This window comes from Choloepus didactylus, chromosome 4, assembly GCF_015220235.1.
Source record: "Choloepus didactylus isolate mChoDid1 chromosome 4, mChoDid1.pri, whole genome shotgun sequence".
NCBI classification, from domain to species: domain Eukaryota; kingdom Metazoa; phylum Chordata; class Mammalia; order Pilosa; family Megalonychidae; genus Choloepus; species Choloepus didactylus.
The window spans coordinates 140,947,475-140,973,536 of NC_051310.1; the positions used below are offsets into that span (position 1 = coordinate 140,947,475).

The 26,062-nt window shown below is 35.6% G+C and overlaps 1 protein-coding gene across 6 annotated transcripts in view; it reads right to left on the reverse strand.

The window, feature by feature from the left end:
- KNL1 (kinetochore scaffold 1) overlaps positions 1–26,062 on the reverse strand; it is a 91,184-nt gene that overhangs the window by 30,558 nt on the left and 34,564 nt on the right. For 3 of the 6 annotated variants that reach the window (XM_037834304.1, XM_037834300.1, XM_037834302.1), the window contains 8 exons: positions 14,095–14,147; positions 13,823–13,853; positions 12,078–12,115; positions 9,346–9,401; positions 3,962–7,822; positions 2,202–2,340; positions 1,719–1,786; positions 1,285–1,383 (listed from right to left, as the gene is read on the reverse strand). In XM_037834304.1, coding sequence (XP_037690232.1) covers positions 1,285–1,383; positions 1,719–1,786; positions 2,202–2,340; positions 3,962–7,822; positions 9,346–9,401; positions 12,078–12,115; positions 13,823–13,853; positions 14,095–14,147 — 4,345 coding nt within the window. Of the gene's footprint in view, positions 1–1,284; positions 1,384–1,718; positions 1,787–2,201; positions 2,341–3,961; positions 7,823–9,345; positions 9,402–12,077; positions 12,116–13,822; positions 13,854–14,094; positions 14,148–19,291; positions 19,300–26,062 lie in introns of those variants that run through there. The other 3 variants (XM_037834301.1, XM_037834303.1, XM_037834305.1) reach the window with 2 other exon arrangements.

Below are 26,062 nucleotides of genomic sequence, written 5' to 3' on the forward strand. Positions count from 1 at the left end.
GTTTCCTGAGGAGTTCGTCAAAGCTGTCAGTTCGTTTCCCGAGGAGTTCGTCGGACGTCTTCCTTGGAGTTGACAGCTTGTTGACGGCTCTGCAGAATTTGGACTCGTGCGCTCCTGCAGTTGCGTGAGTCACTTTTACAATTTGATAATAAGAGACATCTCTCATTGATTCTGTTTCCAAGGAGAACCCTAACTAATACACAAGGTTCACTTTTTTTCTATGAATATCCAACTGACGCAATAGTCTTCTATAGAGAAGATGGTTCTTTCTCCATTGTTCTGCAGTGGCACCTTATAATCAAATATCCATATCCATTCTTTAAAAGTTAGATAGAACTCTTTAGTCTGGTAACAATTTAAATGGTAAATTTTTAAGCAAACTTTTCAATGGTAATTAGTTTAAGTTTTCTAAACATTAGCTTAATTTTGATAATTTGTATTTTGCTAAAAAATCAGCAAGGTCTTAAGATTTATTGTCAGAGTTAATGGACTTTTAAAAATTATTTTTATTTCTTTCTTTTAATTTGTGGACATGTCTTCTTTCTCAATCTTAATCTATATTTTAGCTTTCTCTTTTTTTCTTAATTAGGCTCACAGAGTTTTCTTATTTTAGCATCTTTTTGAAGTACCAGCTTTTGTTACCCTTTTACTAATTTTTGTTTTCTATTTCATTAGCTTTATCTTTTACTTTTATTCATTCTGCCTGCTACTTTTTTTTTGTAGATGTTGTTTTATTGTTCACTTTCCAATTTCTTAAAGTGAATATTAATCTCCTTTTTTTTTTTTTTCAATTTCTTAAGGCTTTCTTTGGGGCCAAGGGCATAACTGATTTTTCAAATGTTCAATGGATTTAAGAGAAAAAAATATTCTTATACAAGGGATATAAATTTTCTATTAATCTTTTAAATTGAGTTTTTTTCCTGTATTATTCAAATATTCTATGATCGTACATATTTCTGATTTTGAAAATGTATATTAAAACTTCTGCTACACTTGTTTTTTTTATCATGAGGGGGAAAGGGCCTATGTTACTTTTGTAATTAGGAAAAAATATTGAAAACAAATAGATGGCAAAGAATAAGAAGAAATAAACTTCACCTTATCAAAATCCATGATTTTATGCTAACCACAGATGTAACTGCTATAGGAAAACTTTCTACAGGAAAATATGGTTCCTTGATTCTTTTTTTGCTCTTGCATAAATGCTTTCTTTGATAGAACTTAGTAAAAAAAGTATAATACTTTTTAACTGAGATAACTATTTTGCGAAGAAATTTTACTTACTTTGGCTGGAAGGTTGCTCTGTCTGGGTTTCTGTATCAAGATGTGGACCTGAAGAAGTATAAAAAACTCCCTTATTGTTATTCTCCCATCCTTGAGTTTCTGAGGAAAGAAAAAAGTTTGCATGACCAGTCAAGAGAGCTCACTTTTTCACTACCTCATTTGTTTCTAAATAGCTTAAAGTTGTTGGCAATACATAAGCAGATTTTATCTAACAGCATTTCTTAAGATTTTCAATAACAGTAGAGTTGGAAGAAAGACGTAAGTTTTATAATGATTTCTACTCCACATAGTTAATTGCCATGTTGGGTCCTTAACAAGAAAAGAAAATAAGTCTTCTGTAGTTTTTAAACATTTCATAGTTTTTTAAGGAATTGAAAAAAAAAAGCACTCATGGTAATTAGTTACATTAGAAATTAGAAATACTTTTAACATACCTCCATCAAGCTCTCTTCACAAATTGTGTCTCTGAGAAACTGTGATTCCATTTGACTATTGCGGTGTGCTAGAAATAAAGCAAAATCAGGCGATGATCAAGTCAAAACTAAATTGTAAACTTAATTTTAGTTATCTTTCAGATTTATGTGCAGTTCATGCTCCTGAAGCCATCCATTGGTATCTTTCCGAGAAGAAAGTAATTTGGCAGGGCAAGGTTTATTACAGTTTTAAGGCTCTAGTCAAGTCTTAATTCTTCTCTAATTATAGATTTCTGAAGGAAATGGCTCTATTCTTAGTGGTAAATCACTTCTCAATTCATTAAAATAACTAAGAATTTTAAAAATAAACTGAAAATTATTTTACTTATCAACTATAACCCTTAAAAGCTTAGACAACATCCAAATATCTCCTGAACTGAAATACATTTATTTTAGTCAAGTAAGCAGATTATTGCTATTATTTAGCCTTCATGAAGATCTTACTGCTGAAGTCCAGAGAAGTCCCATCAGCCTTGATGGAATCCAGAGAGCTGCTGCAACTAGATGGGCTCCTGCTCAGACTTTTCATCAATACACTGTTAGCATTTTTATCTATATCTCCTTCAGTCTGATGATCAAAAACCTGAAATTATTAATATAGGAAAATGATTAGGATAAAGTTATGACACTGTATACTTATGATGACTAAATGTTTGTTGAACACTAACAGAAATAATACTTCTAACATAAAATTTACCTAAAATTCATATGAAATATCTTAGTAAAGAATTAGAATAAATTATAGGCAACTTAGGCCTTTAATTATATTTATAACAAAAGTAATTTTATTTAAAAATATACAGATGTAACTTTATTCATTATACTGAGTAAGCAAATTGTTTTGCAGATGTATCCAAGTTATAGGCAATATTTCTGACACTTTCTTCCACTATGTACTATCAAATCTTGACCTGTCCAGTTATTCAACTACCAGCTACCAAAGTCAGGACCACAATAATGTACAAAACCAGAGTTCCATTTATGTAGAATACTGACTGCATATGGTGGACCTGGCTATAGAATCCAGAGAATAAACCTGTTTCCAAGCTTTAGTCTTTCCTTCCCCAGCTGACCAAGACACTTTGGCTGAACTTAAGTAAGTCATATGGTCTTGCTTTTACCATTTTAACCATTTGACTTCACAGCTTTAAATCCCATCTTCATCTACATACTTACATATGTTTTTGAGGACTACATATTCTTGGTCTAAATGCAAGAATGTAAGCTCCATGAGAGAAGACTTTTGACTATGTATTCTCATTGATGCATTCCCACTACCTCCTAAAACAGTGCCTGGGACATAGCAGATACTCAATAAATATTTATTGAACAATTTACTGAAATATTAATTTTCATAGACTGTATTGTTAGATTTAAATTTTATATTATTACTATATCTAAAGTTTCATAGATTAACCAATTATTTTCTAATGACTTCATCTTATAAAACCACTGTGAATGTCTCCTCATGACTTCATCTAATAGAACGACTGAAATTATCTTCTAAGCTTATTTAGATTTCTCAACAGTTTAAAGTTTGTTTTCTATTTGTTTTTCATGAACCTCTGATACTTTGTAGTCTTTATTTCTCCCCTTATAAAACTTTAGATTGAGGGACAGATGTTGTTTCCATACAAGTTACCCATGTCAGTGTTTCTTAACTTTAAAAAAAAAATCTATGACCTCTGTTGATAAATTCAAAATCTCACTCACTTCACTTTGAGATACTGGGCTTTTCCTAGGCATTCTCCTACCCACCACAGAAATGTACTCTCAGCTTCTACCTATGCTCATTAGCTAAGAAAATTCAGTCAGGCTTTTCTTTCCAGTTTGCTTAACAGAAAGGCTTTCATTCCCCCCACCCCACCCCAAATATTTATAACACTGAAGATGACTTTTCAAATTACATTTATCCTTTGCATTTATCAAATGCAAAGCCATTTAAGAGTCACTGACAAATTACCAGAGGTGACATATATTTAGAGTTAATTATATAATTTCAACATTGGTCAATTTTTGCACTTCTTTCCATTTCAGTTTTCTGTGACTATTTGTCACTTCAAACTGTTTTTGAGTGTAGCTAGTCAATTCATTCCTGAAGGTTCTACGTGGGACTCTCTCTCCAGTCCTATAATTGGAAATATTAATTCCTAATTACCCAAGACTAAAATTAAGAACATTCCTTGGTTCAAAACAGAGCTCACCTGCTGATCTCGTACACTATTAAGTCTCATCTCATTTTTCCTGATTTTTTTCTCATCCTGAATAGCATCATCTTCTTGTACCCAAGTTCTTTTTTGGCTACTGCAGGTTTCCTCCACTTTACTTTCAGACGGTGAAATCTCTCTGTGGTATGTTTCAATCAGAGCCTTTGCATTAATTTCTAGGCTAACAGAGTCTGAGGAATTACTCTCACCAGGATATATAGGAAGATTTTCCTCATTTATATACTGAGATGGACTTAGGTCCAGTTTAGTGGCAACAAATCCAACACCTGAATACTTGCTGGAGACTGGCTGAGTTTCTAAGTAATTTATGTCGGTTGTGTCTGATGAAATCTGCTCTTGGTCATCTATACCAGTGACACTGCAATTTCTCTTGTTTGGTAATCTGGGCAAAAAGATTCCCAAAGAACATCTCCTCACTTTATTTTTATCTTTTATGACTGTCATTAATGGAATGGAATTGGTTTCATTATGAGAATTTCTTTCTTCATCTCTAATGTCTTTAACATTGTTGGACTCTATGCTAATATTCTGTATTTCCGTGGCTTGCACTATACTCATATCATTGTGTGTCTTATTTGCTTCGAGTAGGTGTTCTGGTACATGAACAGTTTGAAAACCTGAAAAATCTTTTGTTTTTCCATTCAAATTAGATGCAATAACAGGATCTGATGGTTCTCTAGGATTAGCATGAGTTTGATTGGCTTGCTTAGTCAAGTTATTCTGGATATCTCTAACTGTACCACACTGAGATATTTGCATAGTTTCCTTCAGTTCTTTTTTAGAGGCTACAATAATCTGTTTCTCATTGTTGAGCATTTTGGACTCATTTTCAAATGTGGGTTCAGAAGAATTTCCTATAAAAATATTTAAATTCTTATTTCCAGCTTTAGACAATACTGTTTGATCTTTATTGACAATACTTTGTCCTTTTTGAGGTAATGGAGGTAGCTGAGTTAAGAGATGAGGCTGGGAAGCAACAGAATCATTAAGAAAAGTCTTTAAACTGTGTTCTCCATTATTAACAAAGGCCTCCATTTGACCATCTGGAAGCTTAAAAGATACTCTCTTTAAATTAAATTTATTCATCTCCCTCAGGTCTTGACTACATACTAAAGTTTGATTAGCTAATAGATTTTGAGGGTCTATAACCAGATCCTCTTGATCTTTGAGAAGCGTTACGACACAGTCTAACTGCCTTTTGGTATTGGTTTGACTGTTTCCTGACTTCTCTAACAAGGGACAAGGAGCAGAGATTGGCTGTCCCTCAGATTTCAAATAATAGTCACTGGCTAAATCATTTATATAAGCAAGATCATTTTGCATTGGGCAATTACTGGCTTTTTGCCTATCCTTATCACATAAGGACACGATATTCCCCTCCAAATTATCAGAATAGGAAGTTACATTTGGTTTATAGAAATATTTATCACTGGATCCATAAATAACAGTTTCATGATTGCTTGTAAAATCCTCATTTCTTCTGCCTGTACTATTTAAGTGACAGCTTTCAATTTTGGCCTTTTCCAACATATAGGACTGATCTACAACTTTCTCCATGACCTCTTCATCCATAGCAGTGCTGTGGAATTTGGTGATTTCTGTCTCACCTTGATCCCTAGACAATATATTAGTAGGAACAAAGGGTATCATATGATGCTGTTGCTCCGTGTGAAGAATAATTTTGTTTTCTATGGCCACTGCTTGTTTTTTGGTAATTTCTTTAGCAAAGCTACCATCCATAGGAAAAGAATTATCCAAGTTTTTTCCTTTTGCTATTCCAAATTCAGGGTACTCTTCAACTATTTTCTCCATGGCTTGACAATCAATGAAAACAGTATGGGACTTGGTAACTTCTAGATCATTGTGATTATCTACAAACATCACAGTTTTATCCACTGGCTTAGTAGTTATTTCATCTGGTAAGACAGCTTTACATTCTAAAGCAATTGTGTGACTTCTAGTGATCTCCATGTCATCTTGCCCACAGGTATACAAAACTGTTTTAGAAGTTTCTGACAAAGGCATCAACTGGGGGTCCTCTCTATCTTCCAGGACACTTCTGTTATTTCTTTCCACAGTACAACGCTGGGTGATATCCATACCATTTTTATCATTCTTCCAATTGGTTGACTGGGATACTTCCATGTTATCATGAGCTATAAATACTACAGCTTTCTCTCTAGGACCCCTATTAGACCATTTCCTCTGCAGTGTTAGCTGGCAGTCTTTTGCTGCTGGATGGTCACTCTCACCATCTTCTGGAAAGAAAACACTCTCTGATTCAGTAGTAGATGTCATTTTTGGTTTTTCTAGGATGTTTTTAGATACTAGGTTTGATTGTGTGGATGGTTCAACGTGACTTTTGGTGATTTCTTCCCATTCATCTGAAGGGCTTTTGTGAGAGTGAGATTTACTGGTATTCTTAGGTGCAAGGCTACAAGACGCAAGAGGAGCTTGACAGCCTAAGTTACTCATGTGACTTTTAGTCAAATCCATATCTTCATCTGTGAAGAGTTCAGTCTTTTTGTCACCCAATGAAACAGAAAAAGAATTTGCTAGGCTCTGCTGTAATCTTTCCTTAGATACATGAATAATTGAGCTACCATTTACATTCATTTTCCCATCCTTTGATAGAGTTATGTGATTTTGGAGCATCATTTCTTTCTCAGCTATTGGTGCAGCTGCTATCTTAATATCTGTCTGATCTTGTTTAAAAATTTGATGATCTATTGCTACTGTGTGACTGTTGGTAATGTCCATGCTATCCTCTCCTAAATAAACAGTTTTCTCTATGAGAGGAGAGATGGCATCTGGGCTGGGATATATTTTAGAAGAATTATTGTCATATTTTAGCAAATTTTTTTCCTCTCTCATACTTGAGACACAATTGGTTAGTTCCATGGCATCATTACAATCAGAATAGAAAACTGTCTTACAACCTTGAGTGGATGGACTGGAACAAATAGATTCTGGGATCATGGGCAATGTTTTAGCATCTTGGTTTGAAATCTGTGTGACTGTGTGTGTTTCTGTTCCGATAATGTGACTTCTGGTAATATGTATTTTGTCTTTGGGATTTAAAACAGGGTCTTGAAATGCAGCATTTGGTTTATTCTTAAAGATTTTCTTCTTTCCCAAAGCTTTAGTCCCATAACCTGTTGTAATATCCATCATGACACTGTGAGTTGGATTTTCTATTCCAGATAAATTATCTGCTGAGGGTAAAATTTGACTAGTGTGATTAACTGTCAAGTCCATAAAGTCATTGTCACAAATTGTAGTATCACTACCTTTAAATTCTCTTAAGCTGGACTCACAGGATGTGGGAACCAAAGTCTGTATATTGGCTGTCTGACACTGGGTGAAATTCATCTCATCATCTTGTTCTCTAAAGATTCTAGTGATATTATTGTTGTTCTCACCTACATTAAGAGATATATGCATCTGACGTACAGAAGAAGCACTATTTGATTCTTTGGAATGAACCATTATCTCAGAATTTTCTTTATCTGGCCCTTCAAAAGAAGCATTGGATTTTTCCATTTTCAATCTTTTTATGAAGTCATTAAAATTTATTTTTTTTTCTGGGGAAGGGTTTTGATCCATGGAAAAATTTAATTCTTTTTTCATTCTTGAATCTTCAGTGTGGAGATTTAAGTTATCCAGAAATGATTTGCTATCTATCTTGGTGGACTTTTCATTTCTGGTACAATGTAAAAGTTCTTTGGTAATCAACACAGTGTGACTTGCTGTCAGGTCCATCTGATTTTCATCTGAAAAGATGACTGTCTGGTCATTTCCATGTTTCTTTTGGTGGCTGTGCTCTATAATTGAAAACTATAATGGAAGCAAAAAAAATAAGAGATCAGATCAATGCAAACTTTTTTTAAAAGGTATTTTCAGAAATGTACTATATAGAGAGTTCTATATAAGCAATCTTCAATGATGGTTTCATGACACATTGGTTTGTTGGAATCAGTGGTGTGATTTGTAGCAAGTAATTTGTTATTAATAAATTTTCTAAAGTCTGTGAACAATTTACTTTTTAGTGTTTTGATGAATTAAAAATTCAATGTTATTTACGTATATGCTCCCTAAAATGACTAAAGAAGCATCAACACAAAATACATCCATACTGAAAATTCTAATTATTTTATAGACTAGAAGGTTATTCTTAACCTAAATAAAAAAGATTTGGAAAGGGATAAGTGCATGATGGCTACTTCCTATTATACTCTAGTTTTGGGAGCTGGGTTCTCTTTAAGTCTTAACACAATGGTTTTATTTGTAAGGACATAGTCTAAATCCTTGCTTATCAAAGTGTGGTCCATGGACTAGTACTCTAGCACCACCTAGGAGACTATTAGAAATATAGGCTCAGGTCTCCTGGGTAAGAATCTATATTTTTTAAAAAAACCCTTAGGTGATTCATATGCTCTTCCAAGTTTGAGAAATGCTGATGTGCTAGTTTAGATATATGATGTCCCACCAAAAACCATATTCTTTAATGCAATCTTGTGGGGGCAGATGTATCAGTGTTAATTAGGTTGGATTGAGGATTTCCATGGAGATGTGACTCAATCACCCATGAGTGGAATTTTTGACAGGATTATTTTCATGGAGCTATGAGCCCCACCCATTCAGGGTGGGTCTTCATTTAATCATTGGAGTCCTATAAAAGAGCTCACAAACACAAGAACTTCAGAGCAGATGAGAGAGACATCTTGGAGACGGCCGCTGAAAGCAGACTTTTGTTGACACGTTGGACATGCTAGCCCGGTGTTTGCTCTGGAGAAGCTAAGAGAGGACAAAATACCCCAACAGCAACATTTTGAAGAAAGCACAGGAGCTGAGAGAGGAGCTGGAACACAACCTGGGATCAGCAGATGCCAGCCACGTGCCTTCCCAGCTAACAGAGGTTTTCCAGATGCCACTGGCCTTCGTTTAGTGAAGGTATACTCATGTTGATGCCTTAATTTGGACATTTTCACGGCCTCCAGACTGTAAATTTGTAACCAAATAAACTCCCTTTATAAAAGCTAATCCATTTCTGGTATTTTGTATAACGGCAGCATTAGCAAACTGTAACAGCTGATATAAACTAATATATCTCACCATTTTCTAAACTGGTAATAAACAATTAAACTATCCTTAATTTAAATCGTAAAGTAGGAAATTTTTCCAGTCTATGCTGGTCCCTTTTGGTATGTCACCCTAAATCATGCTATTACCATCATATTTGTGGGGTTTTTTATAATGCAATTTTATTGAGATATATTCATACAACGTGTTGTTTTTTTAAACTATGTTTTGATTCTGAAGAGAGGTTAAAATATGAAGTCACTTGCATGAACTCTTACCTCTCTCTGTTGCATCTGGTTCTGAATGGGAGCACAAAGCAATGTGTTCATTCCTACTGAGAAAAAAGATAAAAATTGTAGTCAATGACTTAATTATAAATCACCAAGGGCCCCTGATTTTCCTTTTCTTAGATACCTCACCAATTATACGTATATACTGAGGTTTTAACCGGTTATTAAGCCCTTCATAAAGATGATGCCTTGTAGTTCGTTAAGATTTTTAACGGTCCTATTTTAGTGCCAGAGTGATCAGTGATTATTGTATTCTCTGTGTGACTGAAATCTTTTTAGAGTATGGTAGTGTCTTTAAAGGCTGTGACTGATGGAAAGTTTAGATTAATTTTTTTTCCATTTCATTTTTATTGCATAGATAGCAGAGGTTACATGGTAAAGAATATCAAATGATGAGACTGAAAGGTTAGGTCGAGATTTTGAAGGGTGTATTATTAAATGTTAAGGAATCTAGACATTCCCATTATGGTATATGCATTTTATAAAAATAACTCCAGAGGAGGAGAAGAAAGTATATTCTAGATGAACCAATAAGGAAGTTACTGCAACAGTTTAGTTACAACATGATGTGAGTTTATGGTAGGGCAAGAAACAATGAGAATGGCAATAACATCTTAGACTCGAGACGTTTTAGAATTCAAATATAAAGGGTTAGGTAACAAACTGAACTTTGGAAATAAGGAAGAGATTGAAGATGCTATACTAAAACTGGAAATACATTTTAAAATACTTAAGCTTAAAGGCAAATCTTCAGAAGATTTTAACAAGTTTATGGCAACCTTAAGCACATGTAACGACATTTTACTAAATGCCTTATTTATATATCAGCTTTCCGTTCATTTATTCAACAAATATTGATTCAGAACTTATTATGTGTCAAAAACTCAACTAACTACTAGGGTACAAAAAACAAGACAAAATTTCTGGCCTCAAAGAGAACCAGAAGCAAACATCTAAAATACAATGTAATAAAATTCCTCAATAGACTCAGAAATAAAAGGGATGTTGTGGGAACCCAGAACAGTGGCTAACTCCTTGGTTTTGTTAGAAAAGGCTCCATTTAAGCCAGTGCTATTTAAATATGGTGCAAGTCTGTGAACTGCTTGTTATCAATTCATGACGAGATAAAAAGCTTGCAGCAACTGTAAATCATGTACTTTTTCCTTAATCAAGAAAGCTTTGCTAAGAAATCAATCTCAGGTGAACTAAGCAGTTACTTAGTGCCACAGTTGTTTTACATTCTGGTATGGACTGTAAGTTTGTGGACTGGCTACTTTAAGAGCAATGAAAATGAGCCTTGAAAACTGAGAAGACTGCTAGGCAAATTAGAGTAGGAAGAGCACCTTAGGTAGAGGAACTAGCTTTTATAAATGTATAGCAGAAAAAAAAATGTGCATATGAAGAACTGCAAATAGTTCATCATGGGCTGGAGAACGAGCTACCTATAAAAGGCAGGAAATAAGGCCAGAAAAGAAGATAGGCCACTTATAAAGGGATTTCTAAGTCAGTGCTAAGAAATGTGGGCTTTATCCTGTAAGCCAAAAAGGGCTATTGACTAATTTTAAGCTGAGAAGTAATATGATTCAAATTTAGAAACAGGTAAAATGGATTGGAAGAGTAAGAGACTACACAAAATAGTCCAACAAAGAATACGAGGACTTGAATTAAAATAGTGGCAGACCTCCCCACTATGTGGGACCTGACTCCCAGGGGTGTAAATCTCCTGGGCAATGCAGTATATGACTCCTTGGGATGAATGTGGACCCAGTATCGTGGGACTGAGAACATCTTCTTGACCAAAAGGGGGATGTGAAATGAAACAAAATACAGTTTCAGTGGCTAAGAGATTTCAAATGGAGTTGAGAGGTCACTCTGGTGGACATTCTTACGCACTATACAGATAACACTTTTTAGGTTTTGATGTGTTGGAATGGCTAGAAGTAAATACCTGAAACTATCAAACTCCAACCCAGTAGGCTGGACTCTTGGGACTCTTGGGAAGCTATAACAATGCAGCTTATGGGAGGTGGTGGTGTGATTGTGTAGGCCTTGTGGATTGCACTCCCTTTGTCTAGTGTGTGGATGGATGGGTGGAAGAATGGGGACAAAAACCAAATGAAAAATAGGGTGGGATGGGAGGATAACTAAGGTGTTCTTTTTTATTTTTATTTTTTATTCTTACTCTGATTCTTTCTGATGTAAGGAGGATGTTAGGGAATGGATTGGGGTGATAACTGCATAACTATGTGGTGGTGCTGTAAACAGTTGATTGTGCACTGTGGATGGTTGTGTGGTATGAGAATATATTTCAATAAAACTGAATTTAATTTAAAAAAAAAGTGGCAGAAGGATTGGAAAATAGGTATCACGTTTGCAAAATATTTAGGATATTTTAGATTTTCTCAAGATATTTAGGGTAACTAAAAATTAGGAGCAAATATATATGGGGAATAAAGAAAGAGTTCACAATGACTCCTTGATTCCTGATTTGGGGGAATGACTGAGAGTGGGAATCCAAGATAAGGAAAAAAAGGGGGGAAACATCAAGTTTGAGAGAAACAATGATGAATTTGAAATTCTAAATTAAAGACTTTATGCAAAGAACAAAGCTCTCTTCACATTATTTTTTTCATGGTTCTTTTACATACTACTTTACTTATAAAGGAATCTGGATGAAGAGAAAGGTGGATAGCAAGAAAAGTATTCTGGTTCATACTCACCAGTAATCTCACAGTAATTATCTTCTGAATTCTTATCCCTAAAAATTAAAAAGTATTTTCATAAACTATACCCTAAACAATTATCCAGAATCAGAATAGTTGAAACAGTAGGGAAGGTGAAGGATGTTTAGAGTGACTAGCAGAAAAATACAGACACCTTTTTAAAAACACTCATATACAAATGTTTATAAAAGTAAATAAAAAATCCTTTTCGGACTGGTTTTAGTGGTTAATTTCGATTACTATTAAAACATGCTAAATATCTGTTGCTTGCTTACTTTAAAAAAAAAAAAAGGATGATCTGTAAAGCAATTCATTTCTAGAAATTTAGCCTTAAAAAAATAAGTTAAAGAAAAGGAAACAACCCAAATGTCCATCAATAGGGACCTGACTAAATACATGTTGGCAAGTATATATATAATAGATTATAAAAGACTATGGTAGATCTGTATGTAATGATATGGAAGGATATTGATAAGTAACCCCATTTTTTTAAAGATAAATACAAATATGCATTTGGCTACACATAGAAAATTTCTGCAACAACACCCACAATTATCAACAGTGGCTATTTGTGGGGAATGGGTCAGCTAGGGAAGAGGGAATAGATATTTACTTTTCACTGTAGGCTCTTCTGTGCCCCTTGAAACCATGAATCCTATTACTTCCATTTCTTTACTTCTCAACAATTAATAGGAAATACATTCACATGGTTCAAAATTAATAAAGCACAAAATGCTCCCTACCAACATGTATCCTCTAGCCACCCAGTTCCCTTCTCTGTAGATAATCAATCTTACCAGTTTTTTGTGATCCCTCCAGAGGTATTTCATGCATCCATAAGTCATACATATACACATGCATACACATATATACATGTATAAGTCAATACATATACACATGTGTAAACATACACACATGCTTTTCTTCTTCCTCCCTTTATTCACATGTGGTAATTCACTATGCACTTTGTTTTGCATTATGCTTTTCATCCTAAGTAATATGGCTTAGAGGTTTTTCTATATCAGTTTACCAGATAAAATAGTTATCCTTTTTTCCATTTGCATAGGGGTCAATTATGTAGAAATTTTGTAATTTAGTTAACCAGTCCCTTCCTGATGGACCTTCAGGATCTTTCATGTCTTTTCTATTATAATGAATGCTGCAATCAATAACCTTACATATTCATCATTTCAAACATTTATAAGTATACTGGTGACATAAAGTCCAAGACATGAAACTGCTGAGTCAAAGGGCATGTGCATTTAAATCTTGAACAATATTGCCAAATTGCCTTCCAGAGGTTATCCCAATTTTCACATCCATTAGCCTTTTACCTTATCCTTAACTGATTAGATGAAAAATTGCATCTCAATGTAGTTTTAATTTGCATTTCTCTTATGAGCAAAGATAAGCATCTTTTAATTTCATCAGAAGCTACTGGTATTTACTTCTCTATGTATTAATATTATAAGAAGAAAGACTAATTTAATGAAAAAAATCTGAACTCTTGGTGTTTATTGATTCAGGATGCATATACAAGAATGAATGTTTCATCACTCTTAAAACTATGAGTGGTACAATGCACCTACTTATCAGATACAGCAGTATACTGAACTCTGCAAAAATCTGTTTTCTGAATTAATCCTAACGGACAAAGAAATTAAAAAAAAACAAAGAATTTAATTTAAAAAAAATTGAATAGGAATAAACAATATAATTTGAACCACATTTTCCTTACTTACAGCAAAAGGAAAACATTTTCTCCTTCTGTTTCTAAAAAAAAAAATAAAAATAAATTTGTTCAATCATTTTGATAAAGCATTAGAAAAGTTACATAAGCTATTAACTATTAAAGAAAAGAAATTACTCTCTCTCTCCTTTACACCCTCATAACTCAAGTTTTACATTTTAAGCAATAAGATAAATAATAAGTTAAATCAATTATCTGGTTAGATAGCCACAGTGAAGTTTTAAAAGAAAATAGATTTAGCAGGGAATGCAGTGACATATTTACCTTCAATTTCTGACTTTCTCACTATTTTCATATGAGATTCTGTCTGGAATACCCTAGAAAACAAAATAAAGATTATGGAAAATCTGTAATTTCTAATGAAAACCATTTGATGTTAATTTGCAGTCTGTTTTGAGTTGGGTAAAAATAATACTTTGATTTCAGTTTCCGCTTTGTTATATAGTGTACTATTTTCAAATGTCAATAAGTTTACTACATTAAATATGTAAAGGTTTTCTGATAAGCTCTGATCTAATTATACTTTTACCCTTCTCAATAATTTAAAATATTCATTACAGTCAACAAACATTTATTAAATGCCCACTGTACACCTGGTACTATATACCGGTGTTACATCTGAGACAAACACATGAACCTTGACTTCAAGGAGCTTCCACTGTATAGAGAGAGCTGGGATAACAATGTAATATTATAAATATTATCTCATTGTTTTTATTAGAAAAGTTGTAGATATATAGAAAAATTATTAATAAAATACAGTTCCCAAACACTACCCTATTATTAACATACTGCATTAGTGTGGTACATTTGCTGCAAATGTTACAAGAACATATATTTCATTGCTGTTAATTATGTTCACAATATTATGCTACCATCACCACCATCCATTAGCAAAACTTTTCCATCATCCCAAATAGAAATGCTGTACAATTTAAGCATTAATTCTCCATTCCCTACCCTCACCCCAATCCCTGGTAACCTGTATTCAAGTCTCTGACTCTACAGGATATTAGGAAAACAGTAAATGAACAATATGAGAATATTAGTAAAGAGACAAAAATTCTAAAAAGGAAACAAACACATATTTAAGGCTCTGAAAGAGAAAAACTGCAGCCAAGAATTATTTATCCAGCAAAGCTGTCATTCAAAACCAAGGGAGAGGGAGAGTGCAAGATGGCAGATTAGGAGAGACAGAGCAGAATTCTCCATGAAAAACATTATATAAAGGACAGTAAGTGCTCCAGAACAGCAGCTCCAGAATTCCACTGGCTGGGCAGGGACTTCTACACCCATAATGACTGTGTACTTAGAGAAACTGAGAGGCTGTGTCCAGAGACTGGTGAGTGTTCGGCCTGGAAAGCCGATGGGGAATCGGCAGCTGGAGCCGCACTCGAGCGTAGTGGGGAGTACCCTCCCAAGACCCGGGCACCCTCCTCAGAACCTGGTGTGGGTGATAAACCTTCTCAGACCTGCAGCCAAGAGCCACCATGCCAGGAACTGGCCTTTGGAGCAGGTAGACAACCACGGAAAAGGGTAGTTTCCACGCCCTGAGCAGCCATCTTTTCAGCTGGCTGGGAGACACTGCTTCACTGCGCTGCGGCCAAGAGCTTCCTTGAGGGAATTCAGGATTCAGCAGGCTTGTGATGGCACCCACTATTCCTCCATGGAAGCCCATGGTGTGCAAAGCTTAGAGGCAGGGATACTGCACAGAAGTACCAGGAGTCCTTCCCCAAGCTCAGGGACTCATGTGCCCATGGCAGAGAGGGACTTGAGGACTCTGAGCTGGAGGGTAAGAAACGCAGGTCTGCAGCCCCAGGGTAGTTCACCTGCAGCCCCAGAATGGCTGGGACCAAACTACACAGGGCACCCTCCCCCCACAGGGCTGGTGGTCCCCACTGTACATGGAAAATCAGTGCACTGATTGGACCTCCACATAGTTTGGGCCCCCACTCAGCATAGACGAAGTTAGGGAGAACTGGCTTGATGGTAAGTCATGGCTCGGGAGCACCATCTGCTGGTAGGTCAGGGAAAGTGCACTCCACCAAGCTGTAGCTCTGTCAAATTATAGATAAATGTTCAAATAAGCCTGCATTTCCTAAAAGAACCCTACAAAGATAAGCAAATGCCAAGGGGCCAAAAACAATAGAAAATCATAAAGCATATGAAGAAACCATAAGATATGAATAACCCAAACACCCAAATTAAAAAACCAGAGGAGACAGAGAACTTGGAACAATTAATCAAAGAAGTGTTCACAAACATCAATATCATGGCTCAGGATATAAAGGACATGAACAAAACCCTAGAAGACTATAAAGAAGAATTTGCAAGAGTAATTAAATAAAATAGCGGATCTTACGGAAATAAAAGACACTGTTGATAAAAATAAAAAGATTCTTGAGACATTTACCACCAGATTTGAAGAAGCAGAGGAAAGAATTAGTGAATTAGAAAATAATGTGAAGGAAAGTGAAAGCACAAAAGAACAAATGATGAAAAAAAACAGAAAAATTTGAAATGGAGTTCAGGAAAATGATGGACAACACGAAGCACAGAAATATAAGAATCACTGGTGTTCCAGAAGGGGAAAGGAAGGTAAAGGACTAGGAAGAGTATTCAAAGAAATTGTTGGGGAAAACTTCTCAACCTTGCTAAGCAACATAGATACGCAAATCAAAGATGCCCAATGAACTCCAAATAGAATAAATCCAAATAAACGCACTCTGAAAAATATTCAGATCAGATTGTCAAATGCTGAAGAGACCCAGAAAATTCTGAAAGCAGCAAGAGAGAAACAATTCAACACAGAGAAGGGGAAAAACATAAACTAAGTAGTGACTACTCAGCAGTCACCATGGAGGGGAGAATGGTATGACATATTTAAAATTCTGAAAGAGAAAAATTGCCAGCCAAGAAAACTTTATCCAGCAAAGCTCCCCTTCAAAATTGAGAGAGAGCTTAAAGTTTTAACCGACAAAAAAAATGCTGAGAGAATTTGCTAGCAAGAGACCTGTCCTACAAGAAATACTAAAGAGAGCTTGTGTCAGTTTGCATATATTATGTCCCCCCCCAAAAAAGCACTATTATTAGAGCAATCTTGTAGGGACAGAGGTATTAGTGTTGATTAATTGGAACCTTTGGATTAGGTTGTTTCCATGGAGATGTGACTCACCCAATTGTAGGTGATAACTGATAATTTCCATGGAGGTGTGGCCCCACCCATTCAGCATAGGCCTTGATTAGTTCACAGGAGCCCTATAAAAGCTCAGACAGAAGGAGCTCACAGCTAGCTGCAGCTGAGAGACACTCTGAAGATGGCCATTGGAAGGTGACATTTTAGAGAAAGTCATTTTGAACCAGACCTCTGGAGCAGATGCCAGTCACATACCTTCCCAGCTAACAGAGGTTTTCTGGATGCCACTGGCCATCCTCTGGTGATTGTACCTTATTGTTAATGCCTTACCTTGGACATTTTTGTGGCCTTAAGACTGTAACTGTGTAACCACAAAAACCCCCTTTATAAAAGCCAATCCATTTCTGGTGTTTTGCATAATGGCAGCATTAGCAAACAACAGAGCTCTACCGACTGAGAAAAAAAAGAAAGGAGAGAAAAGTCTGGAGAAGAGCACAGAACTGAACAGTTTTAGGAAGGGTACCTTAAAGGAAATAAAAAGAGCAAGGGGAAAAAATACATCTGACAAATAAAAACTGAAGAATAAGATGGCTGATTCAAGAACTGCCTTCACAGTAATAACACTGAACACGAATGGATTAAAATTCCCAATTAAAAGATATAGATTGTAAAGATAGATGATAAAGACTGGGACTGTATAACTTGGCAAAAACTGGAGTGGCCAATGACTGTTACTAAATGTACAAATATAAAAATGTTTTTACATGTGGGAGAACAAATGAATGTCAACCATGCAGAGTGCTGAAAAAGGGATGGTATTTGGGAAAAAACATAATCAAAGCAAACTGAAGGCTATGGTCAACAGTAACTTTGTAATATGCTTCCATTAAATGTAACAAAGGCAATATACCAAAGCTAAGTGTGTATGAGAGGGGCATATAAGGATATAAGGGAGGGATATGAGACTCTTGGTAGTGGTGCTGTTTTCTGTACTTACTAATATATTGTATTGCATGACGTGATTTTTCTTTTTATCATCCTTTTTATTATTTGCTAAAAAAAAGCAAAAAAACTTTTTTTTTTTTTCAGTATGTTCAAGTGCTGATTGTGGTGATAAATGTACAACTTTATGATGACACCATGAACGCCTGACTGTACACTGTGGATAAATGTATGGTATGTGAATATAACTCTTTAAAATTGTAGGAAAAAATATAAATAGGGGTAAAAGTGTTGGAGAAAACATGGAGAGAGGGATATACCTATCTATTGTTGATGAGCAGGCAGAAGTGTCTATAGCCTTTCTGGAGGTCAGTTTGGTGGTTCCACAAAAAGCTAAGTATGTGGGGGCCATAAGGTCCTGCAACCTCATTATGGGGTATGTAGCTGGAAGATCTGAGAGCAGAGACATGAATGGACATTTGCAAGCTGGTGTTCATGGAGGCAGAAGTATTCATGATTTGTAATGAGTGGAGGTGGCCTAAGGGTACACAGACTGAGGAACAGAATGGTGAACTGTGGTGCATGCATACAATGGAATATTGAGCAACTATGAGAAGGATTGAAGCCATGAAACACACAATGAGGTGAATGGATCGTGTACCCAGCATTCTGAGTGAAGTATGTCAGAAATAAAGGAAAAAACTATAATGCCTTACCAATATGGACTAACTACAATGTGTAAACTCAGAATTGAATCTTAAAGCACAGCCTAACAGGGGAACAATTACTGTAATAGTCACTAGATTGTAAGCTCTTACAGCAGTCAAATCTATTCCTGAATTGTAATGGCTATCTCCAAACTTTGAGATGCTGATACCTTAGTGTATAATCTGATTGATCTCTGGCACATGGGGTATCTCTGTGACACGTGAAACTCAAAGCTAGAGCTCAGCAGATACGAATGTCAATATTAGCGCATCCAGCAACTGTTTAAAAAAAAAAAAAAAAAAAAAAAGCTGAAAAAGAGCCCAGACTTCAATTAGTGATATGAGTGAAGCAGATCTGGTCAAGACTAGGGCAAACTGGGCCAAAGGGTAAAGGTCGAAACTGACTGTGTTTTAAAACTTCAAATTCCATGTGAGACCAAAGGAAGAGATGTCTGGTGCAGGATCTATATTTTCTAAATAGTATAACTCAACAGTCAGTTTGTTCAAACACCACAATTACATGGAATTTTGAATAGGGAGTGGGATATGGTATTTTTGTATAGGTTAGAGTAAAACAGCGACAAATCCCAAAGTAATTTGGGCAGAGAATAAAAATATATATGCAGGGCCCCCCTGAGGAACCAGGGGAAAATGCGGAAGAATTGGACTTCCTCACCTGGACTGATGCTGGTGTCACAGACATTGAGGACTGGAGGCTTGATGTGCTGAGCCCTCTATCATAGGACTTGCCCTTATGAAGCTCATTACTGCAAGGGAGAGGCTAGACTTGCATATAATTGTGCCTAAGACTCCCCCTTGCCCCCAGTACCTCTTTGTTGCTCAGATGTGGCCCTCTCTCTATAACTAAGCCACCTTGGCAGATGAACTCACTGCCCTCCCCTCTACATGGGACCTGACTCCCAGGGGTGTAAATCTCCCTGGCAACACAGGATATGACTCCCAGGGATGAATCTGGACCCAGCATCATGGGATTGAGAATATCTTCTTGACCAAAAGGGGGCTGCGAAATGAAACAAAATAAAGTTTCAGTGGCTGAGAGATTTCAAATTGAGTAGAGAGATCACTCTGGTGGACATTCTTATGTACTATATAGATAACATCTCTTAGGTTTTAATGTATTAGAATAGCTACAAGTAAATACCTGAAACTATCAAACTCCCACCCAGTAGTCTAGACTCTTGAAGATGATTGTATAACAATGTAGCTTACAAGGGGTGACAGTGTGATTGTTAAAACCTTGTGGATCGCACTCCCTTTATACAGTGTATGGATGGATGAGTAGAAAAATGGGGACAAAAACTGAATGAAAAATAGAGTGGGATGGGGGGACTTGTGTGTTCTTTTTCATTTTTATTTTTTATTCTTATTCTGATTCTTGCTGATGTAAAGAAAATGTTCAAAGATAGATTGGGGTGATGAATGCATGACTATATGATGGCACTGTGAACAGTTGATTGTACACCATGGATGACTGTATGATATATGAATATATTTCAACAAAACTGAATTTAATTAAAAAAAAAAGATATAGATTGGCAGAATGGATTAAAAAAATATGAACCATCAATATGCTGCTTAAGACACTCATCTTAGACCCAGAAACGCAAATAAATTGAAAGGATGGAAAAAAAATATTCCATGCAAGCTACAGCCAAAAGAAAGCAAGGGTAGCAATATTAATTTCAGATAAAATAGACTTTAAATGCAAAAATGTCATGAGGCAAAGAAGGACATTATATACTAATAAAAGGGACAATTCACCAAGAAGAAATAACAATCATAAATGGTTATGCAACCAATCAAGGGCTCCAAAGTACGAGACAATCATTGGCAAAACTGAAGAAAGCAATAGATGTTTCCACAAAAATTGTGGAAGACTTCAATACATCACTGTCTTCTATAGATAGATCAACCAGACAGAGGACCAAGAAGGAAACTGAGAACCTAAACAATGTGATAAATGAATTAGACTTAATAGACATATATAGATCCTTACATCCCAAATCACCATGATATGCATTCCTCTCTAGTGCTCATGGAAATTTTCTCCAGGATAGGTCACATGCTGGGGCATAAAACAAGTCTCAATAAATTCAAAAATATTGATATTATTCAAAGCACATTCTCTGATAGAAGTAGAATACAACTAGAAGTCAATAACCATCAAAGATCTAAAACATTCACAAATATCTGGAGTATAAACAACAGACTTGTAAACAATCGGCGGGTCAAGGAAGAAATTGCAAGAGAAATTGCTAAATATCTAGAGACAAATGAAAAGGAGAACACAACATATAAAAACTTATGGGATGCAGCGAAGGCAGTACTGACAGGGAAATTTATACCTCTAAACTCATACATTAAAAAGACAGAAAAAGAACTAATGGAACAACTGAAGAAGCTAGAAAGTGGATAGCAAACTAATCCTAAAGAAGTAGAAGAAAAGAAATAACAAGGATTAAAGCAGAAATAAATGATACGGTGAACAAAACAACAATAGAGAGAATAAATAAAACCAAAAGTTGGTTCTTTGAGAAGATCAACAGATTGACAAGCCCTTATCTAGACAGACAAAGTTAAAAAGAGAGAAGACCCAAATACACAAAATAATAAATGATAGAAGGGACATTACTGTGGATCCCAAAGAAATTTAAAAAATCTTAAGAGGATACTATGAACAACTGTATACCAACAAACTAGATAATTTTAGAGGAAATGGATAACTTCCTGGAAACACATGAACAACCTAGACTGACCAGAGAAGAAACAGACCTCAACAAACCAATCACAAGCAAAAAGATACAATCAGTCATCAAAAAGCTTCCCACAAACAAATGCCCAGGGCCAGATGTCTTCACAGAGGAATTCTCCCAAACTTTCCAAAAAGAACTGACACCATTCCTACTCAAACTCTTTCAAAACACTGAAGAAAATGGAACACTACCTAACTCATTTTATGAAGCCAACCTCACTCTAATACCAAAACCAGATAAAGATGCTACAAGAAAGCAAAATCACAGGCCAATCTCCTTAATAAATATAGATGCAAAAATTCTCAACAAAATATTTGCAAATCAAATCCTAAGACACATTAAAAAATCATACACCATGACCAAGTGGGGTTCATCCCAGGCATGCAAGGATGGTTCAACATAAGAAAATCAATCAATGTATTACAACACATTAACAAATCAAAAGGAAAACATCAAATGATCATCTCAATAGATGCTAAAAAAGCATTCGACAAAATTCAGCATCCTTTTTTGATAAAAACACTTCAAAAGGCAGGAATTGAAGGAAACTTCCTCAATATGATAAAGGCATATATGAAAAACCCATAGCCAGCATAGTACTCAATGGCAAGAGACTGAAAGCCTTCTCTCTAAGATCAGGAACGAGACAAGGATGCTCACTGTCACCACTATTACTCAACATTGTGCGAGAAGTTCTAGCCAGAGCAATCTGGTAAGACAAAGAAATACAAGGCATCCAAATTGGAAAGGAAGAAGTAAAACTGTCATTATTTGCAGATGATAGGATCTTATATTTGGAAAACCCTAAGAAATCAATGACACATCTACTTGAGCTAATAAACAAATTTAGCAAACTGGAGGGATACAAGATTAATGCACAAAAGTCAGTAATGTTCCTATCCACTAGAAATGACCTAACTGAAGTCACTTAAAAATATGCATATTACATTCTCAATCGTAATTAAAAAAATCAAGTACCCAGGAATAAACTTAAGCAAGGATGTAAAAGACCTCAACACAGAATATTACATAACTTTACTAAAAGAAATAGAAGGGGACCTAAAGAGGTGGAAAAATAGTCCATGTTCATGGATAAGAAGGCTAAATGTCATTAAGATGTCAATCTTACTCAAAACTGATCTACAGATTCAATGCAATTCCAATTGAAATTCCAGCAACCTACTGTGCAGAACTGGAAAAGCTAGTTATCAAATTTATTTGGAAGGGAAAGATGCCTTGAATTGCTAAAAACATTCTAAAAAAGAAAAACAAAGTGGAAGGACTTACACTTTCTGACTTTGAAGCTTACTATAAAGCCACAGTAGTCAAAACAGCATGGTATTGGTACAAAGACAGAGTCATTGATCAATGGAATCAAACTGAGAATTCAGAAATAGACAGCCAGATCTATGGTCGACTGATTTTTGATAAGGCCTCCAAACCCAATGAATTGGGACAGAACTGTCTCTGATAAGAGACTGACATCTTGCATATATAAAGAAGTCCTACAACTCAATGACAATAGTACAAACAGCCCAATTATAAAATGGGGAAAAGATATGAAAAGACATTTCTCTGAAGAAGAAATACAAATGGCTAAAAAACACATGAAAAAAATGTTCATCTTCACAAGCTATTATGGATATACAAATCAAGGCCACAATGAGATATCACCTCATACCAATCTGAATGGCTGCCATTAAACAAACAGGAAACTACAAATGCTGGAGAGGACGTGGGGAAATTGGAAATTTTATTCATTGCTGGTGGGACTGTATAATGGTATAGCTACTATGGAGGACAGTATGGTGGTTACTCAGAAAACTAGATAACGAGTTTCCCTATGATCCAGCAATTTCACTTCTCTGTATATACTGAGATCTGACAGCAGTGACATGAAACGATATTTGCACACCAATGTTCACAGCAGTATTATTCACAATTACCAAGAGATGGAAACAATCCAAATGTCCTCCAACAGATGAGTGGATAAACAAAATGTGATATATACAAACGACTGAATACTATGCGGCACTTTGAAGGAACGATGTCGTGAAACATATGACAACATGGATAAACCCTGAAGACATAATGACGAGTGAAATAAGCCAGACACAAAAAGAGATATTGTATGTTACCACTAATGTGAACTCTGTGAAAAATGTAAAATAAATGTTTTATATTGTAGAATGTAGGGGACCTAGAGATAGACAGCAACTAGTAAAAGGGGAATGATAATCTAACAAGAACAGATAAGATATGGAGAGTAATTCTAATGATATGGGAATGCTCAGGAATGACTATGATTTGTTAATGTTTGGGGGGTATGATAGCAACATGTTGGAAGCAATGTAGTTATTTTAGGTTGTTTTTCTTATTCCTTTGTGTTGTTTTGTTTGAATGTTTTTTAAATTTTTTGATAAAGTATTAAGGTAACCAACTTCAGGGGGAAAAAAAAAAGAGGGTGAGTTTAAAAGCTTTGGAAACAAATGATGAGAGAATTTGTTAACAAGAGACCTACCCTGCAAGAAATACTAAAGGAAGTTCTACAACCTCACAGCAATTAGAATGGCTGCCACTAAACAAACAGGAAACTACAAATGCTGGAGAGTATGTGGAGAAATTGGAACTCTTATTCATTGTTGGTGGGACTGTATAATGGTTCAGCCACTCTGGAAGTCAGTCTGGCAGTTCCTTAGAAAACTAGATATAGAGTTAGCCTTCGATCCAGCAATTGCACTTCTCGGTATATACCCAGAAGATCGGAAAGCAGTGACACGAACAGATATCTGCACGCCAATGTTCACAGAAGCATTATTCACAATTGCCAAGAGATGGAAACAACCCAAATGTCCTTCAACAGATGAGTGGATAAATAAAATGTGGTATATACATCTGATGGAATACTATGCAGCATTAAGAAGGAACGATGTCATGAAACATGACAACATGGATGAACCTTGAAGACATAATGCTGAGAGAAATAAGCCAGGCACAAAAAGAGAAATATTATATGCTACCACTAATGTGAACATTGAAAAATATAAAATAAATGGCTTATAATGTAGAATGTAGGAGAATTAGCAATAGAGAGCAATTAATGAAGGGGGAATGACAACCGAATAAGAACAGATAAGCTATCGTGGGTAAATTTAATGTTCTGGGAACGCCCAGGAATGACTACAGTTTGTTAATTTCTGGTGGGTATGGTAGGAAGAAGTTCACAGAAATGTTGCTATATTAGGTTATTTCTTGGAGTAGAGTAGGAACATGTTAGAAGTAGGTTAGTTGTCTTTTTCTTACCCCCTTGTTATGGTTTGTTTGAAATGCTTTTTTATTGTATTTTTTTAAATTTTTTTATATAGTTAATAGTTAATTAAAAAAAAAAAAAGAAAAAAAACATGCAGAGCCCCCCTGAGGAGCTGGTGGAGAATACAGGGGTGTTGGGCTTCCCCACCTCGATGGTTGCTGATGTGCTCTACCACAGAACTTGCCCTTGGCAAGACTGTTGCTGCAAAGGAGAGGCTAGAGATGCCTATAATTATGCCTAAGAGTCTCCTCCTGAATGACTCTTTGTTGCTCAGATGTGGCCCTCTCTCTCCAGCTAAGCCAACTTGGCAGGTAAAATCACTGCCCTCCTGCCTACGTTGGATCTGACACCCAGGGGAGTAAATCTCCCTGGCAACGTGGAATATGACTCCTGGGGAGGAATCTAGACCCGGCATCGTGGGATGGAGAACATCTTCTTGACCAAAAGGGGGATGTAAAAGGAAATGAAATAAGCTTCAGTGGCAGAGAGATTCCAAAAGGAGCCAAGAGGTCACTCTGGTGGGCACACTTATGCAAATATAGACAATCCTTTTTAGTTTCTAATAAATTGGAATAGCTAGCACTAAATACCTGAAACTATCAAACTACAACCCAGAACCCTTGAATCTTGAAGATGATTGTATAATAATGTAGCTTATGAGGGGTGACAATGTGATTGGGAAAGCCAAATGGACCACACTCCCCTTTGTCCAGTGTATGGATGGATGAGTAGAAAAATGGCAAAAAAAAAAAAAAAGGCACCTAGTGTTCTTTCTTACTTTAACTGTTCTTTTTCACTTTGATTTTTATTACTATTATTTTTGTGTTGTGGTAATGAAAACGTTCAAAAATTAATTTTGATTAAGAACACAACTATATAATGGTACTGTGAACAACTGAATGTATGCTTTGCATGGCTGCATGGTATGTGAATATATCTCAATAAAATTGAATTTAAAAAAAATAAATAAATGGAGATCTGTTGGCTAAAAAAAAAAGGACAGGAGAGAAAGGTCCAGAGAAGGGCACAGAATTGAAGAGGATAATAAGGGTAATTTAAAGCATAAAAAGAGCAAGAGGGAAAAAATATATCTGACAAACAAAAACCAAAAGATGGTTGGTTCAAGAACTGCCTTTACAGTAATAACTTTGAATATGGATGGATTAAACTCCCCATTCAAAGATACAGACTGGCAGAATGGATTAAAAAAAAGTATGATCCATTGATATGCTGTTTATAAGAGACTCATCTTAGACCCAAGGATGCAAATAGATTGAAAGTGAAAGGATGGAAAAAATATTCCACACAAACTGTAACCAAAAGAAAGCCGGGGCAGCTATACTAGTAGCAGACAAAATAGACT